Source organism: Haliaeetus albicilla, chromosome 22 (assembly GCF_947461875.1).
Source record: "Haliaeetus albicilla chromosome 22, bHalAlb1.1, whole genome shotgun sequence".
Lineage (NCBI taxonomy): Eukaryota > Metazoa > Chordata > Aves > Accipitriformes > Accipitridae > Haliaeetus > Haliaeetus albicilla.
Window position 1 is genome coordinate 6,446,901 of NC_091504.1, and position 12,498 is coordinate 6,459,398.

Here is a 12,498-nt window from a genome sequence, read left to right on the forward strand (position 1 = left end):
CCCCCCGGGCGTTGATTGGCCTGAGGGGGGACGGGGCGGGGCCGGCGGGGAGGGGGCGGGGCCACGTGACCCGGGCGGGAGAGCACGTGACCACAACAACCCTTCGCCTATAGCGCCGGCCCTATAGGGGTGTCCTGCGCGTGCCGCCACCTGTAGGGCGCGGATCCCTCCACTCCCCCCCCACCGGGGACACCCTATCCAGGACTGTAAGGCCACTCCCTTTCCTATAGGGAGTTTTCTATAGGCCCCTGCCTGCCCTAGGGGGTCACCCTATAGCCCCTTTCCCCTATAGGGAGCGCTCTGCAGCCCGGTTTGACCTACAGAAGGGCCGTAAAGACCCTCCGCTTGCTACCGAGAATACCCTATAGCTCTCCCCACCCCCTACAGGGGATGTCGTAGGACTCCATCTGACCTATAGGGGACCGTAGGCCTCACCCATGGCCCACTAGGGAGCATTCTACAGGCCCCCACCCCCTTTAGGGGACACCCTATGGTGCTGCCCACCCTATAGGGGATCCTATGGATGGAGTGAGGCCATGCAGCCCCCGCCCCATACCCTCCTTCCCCCTATAGGGGACAACCAATGGCTCTGTTTGACCCTCGGAGGAGCACAAGGCCCCTCTGTCTCCTATAGGAGACATCCTTCAGGCCCCTCCCACCTATAGGGGACACCCCATAGCCTCCCCCGCCCCCTATAGACACCCCATAGCTGGGGCCCAGCTAGGACTACAACTCCCATCAGGCACCGCGCGGGGAGGGGGGCGTGGCTGAGAGAGGCCGGGTGCCATGGCGACGGCGCACCGGGCGCATGCGCAGAGCGCAAAGCGAGGGCGTCATTCCCTCCCCCTTCCTCCCACACCCGGCGCATGCGCAGGAGCGCCGAGCTGCGGCGGGAGGGTGGCTTTCCGCGCATGCCCGGCTGTTGGCGCATGCGCAACTCGCCTCGGCCCCGCCCCGCCCGGCCCCGCCCCGCCAGTCGGTGCGTGGCCGCCGCGCCGGACGGACGCGCTTGAGCGGGTCTCCGCGCTCGTCGCCATGGCTGACCCCACTACTCAATCCCCCTTCGTTTCTTCATCCTCATCCTCCTCCTCCGGTCAGTCACAGCCCCAGCTCGGAGGCTGCGGGGCCGCTGGCTCCGCCTTCTGCGCCGGTAAGGGCCTGGCGGGGCCTGGAGGGCCTGGGGTGCCTGAGGAAGGGGGGCGGGAAGAGGCCTTTAGGGGGTAGGTCTGAGGTGAAAGAGGCCTTAGGGGGGCACATATGGGGGTGGGGAGACCTTTAGGAGGCAATTCTGTGGAGGAAAGAGGCCTTTAAGGAGCAGATATAGGGGAAAGAGGTCTTGGAGGGGTAGATATAGGGGAAGGAGGCCTATAGGAGGCAGATCTGGGGGGCGGAGGCCTTTAGGGGTGCAATTATGGGGGGGGAGGTCTTTAGGAGGGTAGGTATAGGGGAAAGAGGGTTCTGGGGGGCAGATATGAGATGAAGTGGCCTTTAGGGGAGCAGATGTGGGGAGAAGAGGCCTTTAAGGGGCGGGTATACGGGAAAGAGGCCTTTAAGGGGGCAGATATAGGGGAAAGAGGCCTTTAAGGGGGCAGGTAAGGGGGGCAGTGGCACATCCAGCCCTGCATCCTGCAGAAACGGGAGAAAAACATGTAGAAAAGGGGCTGTTGGATTTTTTTGGAGGGAGGTCATTGTGTGGCCAGGCTGCTCCGTCCGTCCGCCCCAGGAGGGTGAGCTGGGGGGGGGGGGTCCCCGGCATTTGGGGGGGGGGGGCACTTTGCCCTCCCCCTCACCCCCGAGGCACCCCCTGAATGCCAGCGCTCGTTTCAGGGCACCCTGATTTTGCGATTACCGCCCATGTACCTTGATTCCCGTGTTTTCACCCCAGTTTTCACAGTCAGATCCCACAGAGCCCCAAAACCCTGCAGTTTTGCCCCACATATCACCCTGGCAGTAGCAGGGGGAGCTTCCCTAGAGGTCCAGTGCCAAGAGGGAGGGAAGGTGGAGATTTTGGGGTGACACGACGCCATCTGTGCTCCAGCTGTTGTCACCTGGTGGGGACAGCTGCTGTGCCGGACTCCTGCCCCAAACAGCCTGATCAGGGTGGGGAAAATGGGGTAAAAACCCCCAAATTTGGTCAAAACCAGCGTTCGCCTGATGGTCTCGCGTCGAAGAGGCGGCGGCAGGTGACACAACATCTCCCCAAAAAAGGGAAACTGGAGGAAACCCTGTTCCCCTTCTGCGGTACAACCGGGTGCCCCAAAACCCCCGGGAACCCCCCTCTTTTGTGAGTGTGGAACCGCCGGCGCCTGACACGCCCCGATTTGGGGTAAAACCCTGTGGAAAAGGGTACGCAGACTCCAACCGTGGGGGTTTGGGGGTGCTCAAGCCACCCCTCCCCCTATCTGCCTGTTTTGGGGGTGAAGAGGCAGCGAACGGTCCCATTTTGGGGGGGCGTTTACCCCAAAAAAACCATCAGCACCCCAAAAAGACACAGGACAGTGGGATGAAGCCTTGCTGCGTCGAAGTGAAACCCCCTCCCTGCTTCAGGAGGTGACACCCTGACCCTGACGGGTTTGGGGGGGGGGCTTGGGGGAGGGTGTTGGTTTTGGGGGGGCCCCCCCCCGGGGCACTGAGCTCTCACCCTCTATGTTTTCTTGCAGATCCCCCCGCTTCTTCCTCCTCCTCCCAGCCTGTCTCTCTCTTTGCGGCTTCACCAGGCAAGTCTCCCCCCCGCCACACTTTCCTGCACACCCCAGGAAGAAAAATGTCGAGGTGGAGGGGAAGGCTGTAACCGTAAAACGACCCCCTTGGTTTTGGGGGGGTCTCCAATGCCGGTTTGGGGTTCCCGATGCCACTGCGCTCTCCATCCGGGTGCTGCTGGTGGCTTGGGGCGGGGGGGAACGATGACAGACCCCAAAAATAGCCCCTGCTTTTGGGGGGCTTCGCCTGCAGCTCATTTTGGGGGGGGCAAAAGGGTCCTGAGATCCCCCCCTAAAATGGCAGCTGAGGCTGGAGGGGTGGTTTAAAACCCACCAAAAAATTGACATTTTTCTTTTCCTTTTTCCTTCCTGCTTATTAACAGAATTTCTTCTCCCTCTTTCCGGGCAAGCGCTTGCCCCAAGGCTTCATTCCCCCCGCCCCACGGCTTCATGCCTGCCCCATGGCTGTGTCCCCCCGCACATCGCCTCTGCCCCACGGCTGCTGCTTCTGCTTTGCACGGCCCCCCCCTCCCCCCCCCCCACTGCTGCTGCTCACCCGGCTGAGGAGGAATTCGCCGTTTCTCGTTGTTTGGCCTCAAAAAAACCCAAGACCCGCCTGCGCCCGCGTCCCACCCGCCGCCGTCTGTGTCTGTGTGCGACCCCCCTGCCTGGATCCGGCCCTGAAATTTGGGGTGGAGGTGGGGGGGGAGGTGAGGAGCCCCAAAACACCCCTCCCAGCCCTGGAGGACCCAAAATTCTCCCATCTGGGCCCAAGAGTGGGCGGAGGGAGGCTGCGGCCACGCTGGGGTCCCACACCCTTTGGGGAGGGGGGGGGGCTGAATCCTGCCCCCCCTCATCCTCACTCCAGACCCAGTCCAGCTGTTTTTAGCCCCAAACCGAGGTCCCCAGCGGGACCCCCCCGCTTCCTGGTGCCAAACCTGAAGGTTTTGGGGTGTATTTGGGGAGGGGGGGGGGAGCGTCCGACTGTTCACGCCGCCACGGGACCTGCTCACCCCCCCCAGCATGGCCGTGCCGAGGTGGGGGGACGACCCCGAAACATCGCTTGGGGTGCAGCTGGGTGCATGGCGGCCCTCCCCATGCATGCTGCGCCCGCCCCCCCCCCCAAAAATCGACTTGCCCCTCACGCCTGACTTTCTCCCCTCTCTCCGGCCCCAGCGGGCGCCGAAGCGGCACCAGGGGGACAAGGAGGTCGGGGAGCCTTCCTCCCCGCCCCCCACCCTGCCGTCTCCTCCTCTTCCTCGGGGGCACCCCCCTCGAAAGAACCGGATTCCCCTGAATCACCCTTCGAGGTCGTGCCGGATCGCGCCGCCTTTGACCGGGAATACGGCACCGCCGCCGCGCTGCTGGGGGAGCGCGAGGTGCTGAGCCAAATCCCTGAGGATCGCATCTGCGACTTCCCGGCGAAACCTCGCGCCGGTAGCATCACCGGTGTCACCGCTAAGGTCCCCACCGGATTGTGCCGGCAAACATCCGGCACCGCCGCAGCGTTGGAAGAGGTGTCCAAGTGCGTCCGGGAGATGCACAGTTTTACCAACGAGTTGCTCAGCTGGGATTTGGTGGAGCGTAATGGCGGTAACGGCATCACCAGTGGTAACGGTGACACCAGTAGCAGCGGTGACGCCGGCGGCAGCGGTAACACTGGCGTCGAAGCCGACAGCTCGGGCGATTCTGACGACACTGTCATCGAGGAAGCGCCAGTCGAGGATCTCCCCGGCGGCACCCTTCCCCGGCACCGTGCCACCGCCGGCAGCACCGGCATCACCGTCGCGCCGCCGCCACCCCCCCTTCCCGAAACACCCCCCCGCCCAGCTGCCCGGGACTGGGAGGAGGAGCGGCTGACCCTGCGGGCGCTGCGGGAATTGGGGGAGCCCCCCCAGGATACCCCGAATCCCCCCGGGGACCTGGCCGAACCCCCCCTGGGGACCCAGCTCCTCCCCTGCCTGGCAGGTAAAAAAAAAAAAAGAACAAAAAACCCCATTTTTTTTAATCCCAAAATCATCGCCGCTGCCACTGAGTCACCCCCAAAACAGCAGGTTGGGGGGGGGGGCTGCAGCTGGGCCCCCCCCCAATAAAGGGGGGGCCAAAAAGTGAGGGATTAAAGGAGGAGTGAGGCAAAAAGGGGGATGCAGCCCCAAAACGCCGCTGGGGATGTTGGTGGGGGGGGAGCCCCGCGTCTACGTCTTGTTTTGATGTAAAAAAAAAAGGGGATTTCTGGCAAAACCCGCCGTCACACTGGGGAGGAAGTAATTAACGCTTGTTTGTAATGGGGGGGGGGGAGGTGGTAATTAATGCCTGTGTCTAACGAGTGAATGGGGGGGTACAGGGACGGCACCGGACCCATTTTGGGGCGAATTGAAGCGAATCAAAGAGAGACGAAGCCATCGGAGGGGAAACAACCAGCCCCCACCTGTGATGGGGGGGGGAGAGACACACTGCACCCCACGTCACCCCCCCTTTGTCACCTCTGTGTCCCCAACAGTCCACGACCTCCTCTTCTGGCGGGATGTGAGGAAGACGGGGATCGTCTTCGGCGCCAGCCTCCTCCTCCTCCTCTCCCTGGCCACCCTCAGCGCCGTCAGCGTGGTCGCCCACCTCGCCCTGGCCCTGCTCTCTGTCACCATCAGCCTCCGCGTCTACAAAGCCGTCGTCCAGGCTGTCCAGAAGTCGGAAGAGGGGCACCCCTTTCGGTGAGGGATATTTTTGGGGGTGTGTGTGTCCCCAGTTTTGGGGGGTGAGGGGTGTTGGGGACAACCCCCCTCCCCCCACCCAGGGATGGTGGCTGGGTGATGCGCTCGGTGGCCCAGCCGCTCTTTCCCCCTCCATAGGAAGGATGAAGGTTTGGGGGGTGAGTTTAGGGTGCAGGGGGGATTTGGGGGTGCAGAGGGAGGATTTTGGGGTCCCCCCCCATTTCTGGGGGGCGTGGGAGCTTGGGGACACCCCCCAGGGGACAGCAACCTCACCCATTGGGTGATGCACAGCGGCCCAGCTGCTCTTTCCCCCTCTGCGGGATGGATGAAGGTTTGGGGGGAGGGGAGTTCAGGGTGCAGGGGGAATTTTGGTGTGCAGGGGCAGTATTTTGGGGTCCCCCCCTGTTTTTGGGTGGGGGTGGGAGGTTGGGGACACCTCCCAGGGGATCGCAACCTCACCCATTGGGTGATGCACAGCAGCCTGGCTGCTCTTTCCTCCTCTGAAGGACGGATGAAGATTTTGGGGTGCAGGGGGGGATTTTTGGGGTGTAGAAGGGGATTTTTGGGGTGCCCCCTCCCTCACCTGACTGTGCCACCCCCCCACCTCAGAGCTTACCTGGAGCTGGACGTGACCTTGTCCCCCGAGACCTTCCAGGCTCACGCCACCACCGTCGCCCACCACCTCAACCAGGTGCTGCGGTTACTCCTCCGCCTCTTCTTGGTGGAGGATCTGGTGGATTCTGTGAAGGTAAGGGGCCTTCCTCCCCCTCCTCATCCTCCTCTTCCCCTCCCCAGGACCCCCCCAAAACGCTCCTCTTATCCTTTACCCCCCCACCCCAGCTGGCCATGTCGATGTGGCTGCTGACCTACGTGGGAGCCGTCTTCAATGGCATCACCCTCCTCATCCTCGGTAAGAGTCGGGCTTTGCCCCCCTCCCCTTATAAAATAACTTCCCCAAATTTTTAATTTTGGGGGGTGGCCCCCCAAAAAATAACTCGGGGGGACGGGACGGGACAGGGACTTGGCCTCCCTCATCCTGTGGCGCTGAACCCTCTGTCTCTCGCAGCCGAGCTATTGGCCTTCACCCTCCCGCCCCTCTACGAGAAGTACAAGGTAAGCCCCAAAATGGAAGGGGGACACCCCCAAAATGGAGGGAGGGTACCCCAGAAAAGAGAGGGGCACCCCCAAAATGGGGAGATTGCCCCTTAAAACCCCCCCTTGCCCCTCCCCACCAGGTGCAGATCGATCACTACGTGGGCATCGCCCGCAACCAGACCAAGGACCTCATGGCCAAGTAAGTGCTGACGGGACCCCCCAAATCACTTTTCCCCCCTCCCTATTGCCGTGGCCCCCCCAAAATCGCTGCGTGCCCCTCCCCAAAATCACTATGCCCCCCTCCAAGCCTCTCACCTCTCTGCTCTCCCCATAGGATCCAGGCGAAGCTCCCAGGCCTGGCCAAGAAGAAGCCGGAATAAAACCCCAGGGGTGGCGGGGAAATATCGGGGTACCCGGCTGGTGCCCCACCACCACCCGAGCTCATCTGCTGGCCCCCTCCAAACTCAGACACCCCCCCCAAGCTCGTACACTCCCTCCATCTCTCACAGTGGTGTCCGTCTGTCCTTCCCTCCCCCCCAGTCTTGGACTTGGCCTCTGCTATGGGGCTATTGGGGGGCCCTGCACCCCAAAACCCCCCTCCCGCTCCCCTGGGGGGGGGATCCCCCCCAGCTCGTTTCTCCCCCCCCTTTATTTTTTTTTAACGTTAATTGAGATGAAATGTCTGTAACTGCTGTAAATTGGGGGGGGCGGGGCAAAGCCCCTCGAGGGGGGGCTCGGCCCCCTCCCGCAGCCCCCCCAAACCGCACTGCGCCCCCCCCTCAATCCCCCCACCAGTAATTTGCGGTGGGGGGAAAACAGGGGACCCCCCCCAATCCGTCCGCGGGGAAGCGGCATCAATAAAACACCGCGACGGATGCCTCTGCTCCCCCCTTTGCGCTGCCGTGCCCCCCCCCAAAATATCCCCATGTCCCCCCCAAAATGTCCCCGTGTCTGTCATTGTCTTTCTCCCCCCCCCCGCCGCGTCATTCCACGGGGCATCCAGGTATGGGTTTATTGAAGGGTGTCATGTACAAAAACTTGGGGGGGGAGCTTAGAAAAAAAAAGGGGGAGGGACACGCATAAATAAGAGTGACACTGCGGGGGGGGAGCTTTGGAGACGGGTGACACCATTGAGGGGACCCATAGGTGCCACCTCTGAGGCGTGGGGAGGGCACTGGTGATACTGAGGGGGGACATGGCTCTGGGGGTGGGACTGGGGACACTGAGGGGGGGGGTGTCTCTGTGTCCCATCCCCCCCCCGTGCCTCAGTTTCCCCCCCTCACCATGTGATGTGTGTCGTTCCCCCCCCAACAGTGTCCCTGTCCCCCGGGGGCTCAGGCGGTGCAGGCAGGGGGGGCCCCAGGGCACAGGGAGAAGAGGGGGGGGCTGCGGCGGCCACAGCCCCCCGGGGGGCCCCCCCCCACGCCTTCCTCTTCCTCCTCCCCTGTGGCAGCTGCTTCAGCCTCAGTGGCTGCTGCTTCATCCTCCTGCTCCTCGGTGGGGCTGGGGGGCTGCGGGGCTGGGGGGAGCGGGGACAGCCCTGTCCCCCCCCAGCCTGTCCCTGGGTGGGAACACGCTTGGCCCCCACAGTGGCCCTGTGGTGTCCCCATGTCCGTCCCCCCCAGTGTCCCCATGTCCCCCACTATCCCCATTTACCCCAGTGTCCCCATGTCCCCCACTGTCCCCACACCCGCCACCGTCCCCATTTACCCCAGTTTCCCCACGTCCCCCACCATCCCCATTTACCCCAGTGTCCTCACATCTCCCACCATCTCCATGTCCCCCACTGTCCACATGTCCCCCACCATCCCCATTTACCCCAGTGTCCCCACACCCGCCACTGTCCCCACACCCCCCACATCCCCCAGTGTCCCCACACCCCCCACAGTCCCCAGTGTCCCCATGTCCCCCACCGTCCCCACACCCTCCACCATCCCCATTTACCCCAGCATCCCCATGTCCCCCAGTGTCCCCACACCCCCCACCATCCCCATGTCCCCCAGTGTCGCCACACCCCCCACCGTCCCCATTTACCCCAGCATCCCCATTTACCCCAGCTGTCCCCACACCCCCCCACCGTCCCCATTTACCCCAGTGTCCCCATGTCCCCCAGCTGTCCCCACACACCCCCACCATCCCCATTTATCCCAGCATCCCCACGTCCCCCACTGTCCCCACACCCCCCACCATCCCCACACCCACCACTGTCCCCATTTACCCCAGCGTCCCCACATCCCCCAGTGTCCCCACTCCCCCCCACCGTCCCCATTTACCCCACGTCCCCCAGCCCTCCCCATCACCCTCTCACCGTCAGGAACATCATCATCGTTGCCCCCGTCCCCGCGTCCCCGTCCCCGGCAGGCGCGCAGGAGCGCCCCGCGCTCTCCGGGGCCGAGGCGGAGGGTGCCGGGGTGGGCGTCCAGCGCGTGGCGGCGGATGTCCCCGAGGTGCAGCGAGGGCAGGGCGCGGGCGCAGAGCAGACACCGCAGCCGGTTCCCCCCCGCCTCCAGGTCCAGCAGCAGCTCGGCCCGCAGCCACCCCCGGAGCGAGTCCCCCCCCGGGCGGACCCTCGTCACCGGTAACCCCGAAGGGGACGTTTTCCCACCTCGGGGGGACGGGGGACGCGGGCAGCCTCGACGACGATGACGGCGGGGACGGGTGGGGGACGGGGAGCCTGGGGGGGGTTGGACGGCAGCCTCAGCGCGGGAAGGTGGGTTGGGGGGGGGGGACACACCTTGGGGGTGTTGGGGACACCTTGGGGATGGGGAGGGATGTACTGGGGACACCTTGGGGACATGGGGCAGGGACCTTGGGGACATGAGGCAGGGACCTTGGGGACATGGGGGATGTATTTGGCACACCATGGGGATGTGGGACAGGGACATTGGGGACACTTTGGGGACATGGGGGGTGTATTGGGGACACCTTGGGGACACGGGGCAGGGACCTTGGGGACACCTTGGGGACATGGGGCAGGGACCTTGGGGACATGGGGGGATGTATTGGGGACACCATGGGGCAAGGACCCTGGGGACACGACGAGGACACCTTGGGGACGTGGGGGTGCGCTGGGGACACCGTGGGTCCCCGGGGAGGGGCCGGGGTCCCGGGGACACGCTGGGGACAGCAGAGCTCCGGGTCCCTGGGCCGGGGGAGACACGGGCTGGGGGCGGAGCCCAACCGTGAGGTGGGCGGGGCTGAGGAAAGGGGCGGGGGCAGCAGGGAAAGGGCGGGGCCTAAACACGTCTGGTGTGTTTGGGGGCGTGGCTGAGGGCAAGCGGGTGTGAGTTGCAAGAGTGGGTGTGGCATGTCAGTCCCGGGGCGGAGCTTGTCTTAAAGGGGCACCCGGCGATTTGAAAGGGGCGGGGCTCCATTTGAAGAAGGCGGGGCCTGTCTTAAGAGGAGGCGGGGCCCATATTTAAATGGGCGTGGGTCAGGTTCGAGGGGGTGTGTGTAGGGGGACCCACATTGGAGGGGGCGTGTCCAATATTTAAAGAAGGGACACGACTGCCTTAAGGGGGGCGTGGCCCACGTTTAAAGGGCCACGGCTCCAATTAAAGGGGGTGTGACCCACCTTTGGGGGGGGGTCACATTAAAGGAGGAGTGGCCTATATTTAAAAAAGCATGGTGCAGCTTTGGGGGAGGAGCCACATTTAAAGGGCCACAGCTCAGATTTAGGGAGCCCTACATTAAAGGGGGCGTGGCCACATTTAAAGGGACACAGCTCAGCTTAAGGGCATGGCTCCGCTTTGGGGGGGGGGGCCACATTAGGTGTCCTCACATAAAAGGGTCCCCAACGCAGTCCCCCCCCCCAATACCTGTCCCACCGCCGCCACCGGCACCGGGGGGTCCGTCGGGGTGGGCGTGGAGACCCAGGTGGGAATCCCAGGAGCGGAGGACGAGCTGCTTCTCGCGGGGTCCCCAAGCGCCGGAATAGGGATGTTTCTGCCGGATATGGCGCTTGATGGTGCTGAGCTTGAGGGTGGCGAGGGCGCTGCCGCAAACCATGCAGAGCATCCCGTGGCGCGCCGCGTTGAACTCCATCAGGTATTCGGCTCGCCAGCGTTCGTGGTAATACCGACGGTGATCCCGACCCGGGATACGGCTCCGACCCGGCCGCGACGCTCGAGCTTCGCAGTGGTCTGAGCTCCGACGGCCCCCCCGCGGTCCCGGCTCTGGCGGGGAGGCTGCGAGGAGCGGGGGGGGGGGGGGGTGATGGAGGGAAGGGGTATGGATTTGGGGGTGGGGGTGTCTAAGGGATGGAAGAGTCTTGGGGGATTGATGTATGGGGGGCTCCAAGAATGGGGCGGGGAGATTTGGGGGAGCTCCAGGGGTTGGGGGACTCGAGTACGGGGAGGGTCCCCAGGGATGAGGAAGTCTTAGGGGGTCCCTGGTGATGGGGGGCCCTTGAGAGGGACGTTTATGGGCTGGGGGGGGCTTTTGGGGTCCTCAGGGATAGCAGAGCCTGAGGGGACCCACTTTGGGGGGGAGGGTTCAGGGATCCTGGGGGGGGACACCCCAACTTGAGGGTCTTGGGGGACCCTATGTGGGGTGGTCCCCTGGGTTGGGGGTCTCAGTCCTGCTTGGGAGGGGGACGCGGCCCACAGGGGTGACCTCAAATTAGGGGGATCTGGAGGGGAGGGGGGACACGAGACCGGGGGCTCTTAAAGGAGAAAGGGAAGTTCTTAAAGGGGCAGGGGCATCACAAATGGGGGGGTCCACAGGGATGGGGCATCTTAAAAGGGCGAGGGGGGGCTCTTAAAGAGACAGGGTGTCTTAAAGGAGCAGCGCACTTCAAGGGGCGGGGCTTGTAAAGGGGTATTTAAAAGGGGTGGGGCATGCCAAAGGGGAGGGGCCCTTAAAGGGGCAGGGGCATGTCAGAGGGGCTGGGGGTGGTTAAAGAGGGTGGGGATATCTTAAAGTGACAGTGGCACCTTAAAGGACCAGGGGCATCCTAAACTGGATAGGGGCATCTTAAAGAGACAGGGACATCTTAAAGGGACAGGGACACCTGAAAAGGATGGGGGCATCCCAGATTGGATGGGGGCATGTTAAAAGGACAGGAGCATCTTAAAGGGGCAGGGGCATCTTAAAGTGACAGGGGCATCTTAAAGCGACAGGAGCATCCTAAATTGGATGGGGGTATCCTAAAGGGCCAGGGGCATCCTAGAGGATGACAGGAGGATGGCAAAGGGATGGGGTCACCCCCAGGGCCGGGGGGGGGGATCTTAAAGGGCCAGCATCGCTCCCATTGTGCGCGAAGGGGGAGCCCAGCTCCCCCTCTGCAGGAGAGGGGTCTCCTTAAAGGGGCCGCACCGACCACCCCCCCCATCCTCTCCCCCCCCATCCCCTGCGTCGGTGCTCACCTGGGTGGTCCGGGTGCGGGAGAGGTCCGGGGTCGGGGTGGGGGTTCGGGGGCTCCATGGCGGGGCCCGGGGCGGCGGCGACGGTGGCGGGCAGGGGCTGGCCGGGGTGGGGACGCCGCCGTGGGGCCCCTGGGGCTCCTTTAAGGGCTCCTGGGTAAATTTAAAGGGGCCGCACGCCTTTCCCATCCCCCCCGCAAGGCCGCCCCGCCCCTCGGCGGGGGGCTGCGGTGGGGGGCGATGAGTTGCCGTCCGGTCTCAGCCCGCCCCCCTCCCCCAAAAAGCGCACCCACCCTATAAAAAATATTTTAAAGGGGGGGGGTGCCCAGGCGAGGGGGAAGGGGGAGCCCCTGGATGCTCCCCTGCCCCACGCAGCCCCCCCCCCCATTCCCACCCCCACCCTGCAGCATCGCCCCGGGGTCCCCAGACCTATGGGGCACCCACGAAGCCATCGCCACCACCCCCCCTCCCCATCCCTGGGCTGGCCCCGCCCCTTTGGTCCAGAAAGGGCGTGGTCTGGGCGTGGAGACCACACCCTCCCTTTGGGGAAAGGGGGCGTGGCTTCCCCAGCTGGTCCCGCCCCATCTCCTTGGCTTGGCCCACTCTGGACCGGTTCCCCCTCCCAGTGCTCCC

General features: G+C 64.2%; 2 protein-coding genes across 3 annotated transcripts; one reads left to right on the top strand and one right to left on the bottom strand.

Annotated features, from left to right (window-relative positions):
- The first annotated feature begins 944 nt into the window (after positions 1–944).
- RTN3 (reticulon 3) lies at positions 945–7,377 on the top strand. 2 transcript variants are annotated; one of them, XM_069809419.1, is made up of 9 exons: positions 945–1,150; positions 2,661–2,717; positions 3,876–4,667; positions 5,200–5,407; positions 6,017–6,155; positions 6,248–6,317; positions 6,474–6,520; positions 6,643–6,701; positions 6,837–7,377. In XM_069809419.1, the coding sequence occupies exons 1-9, from the start codon at positions 1,036–1,038 to the stop codon at positions 6,880–6,882; spliced, it is 1,533 nt and encodes a 510-aa protein (XP_069665520.1). In that variant the 5' UTR covers positions 945–1,035; the 3' UTR covers positions 6,883–7,377. The 2 variants fall into 2 exon arrangements, with proteins under 2 accessions (XP_069665520.1, XP_069665521.1); XM_069809420.1 differs by lacking the exons at positions 2,661–2,717; positions 3,876–4,667 and having other exon boundaries at positions 952–1,150.
- A 230-nt stretch (positions 7,378–7,607) lies between these two features.
- ZFTA (zinc finger translocation associated) lies at positions 7,608–12,239 on the bottom strand. The gene is made up of 4 exons (XM_069809427.1): positions 11,869–12,239; positions 10,321–10,689; positions 8,811–9,176; positions 7,608–8,021 (listed from the first exon to the last, which is right to left on the bottom strand). Exons 1-4 carry the CDS (start codon positions 11,924–11,926, stop codon positions 7,837–7,839), a joined length of 978 nt encoding a protein of 325 aa, XP_069665528.1. The 5' UTR covers positions 11,927–12,239; the 3' UTR covers positions 7,608–7,836.
- Positions 12,240–12,498: the final 259 nt, after the last annotated feature.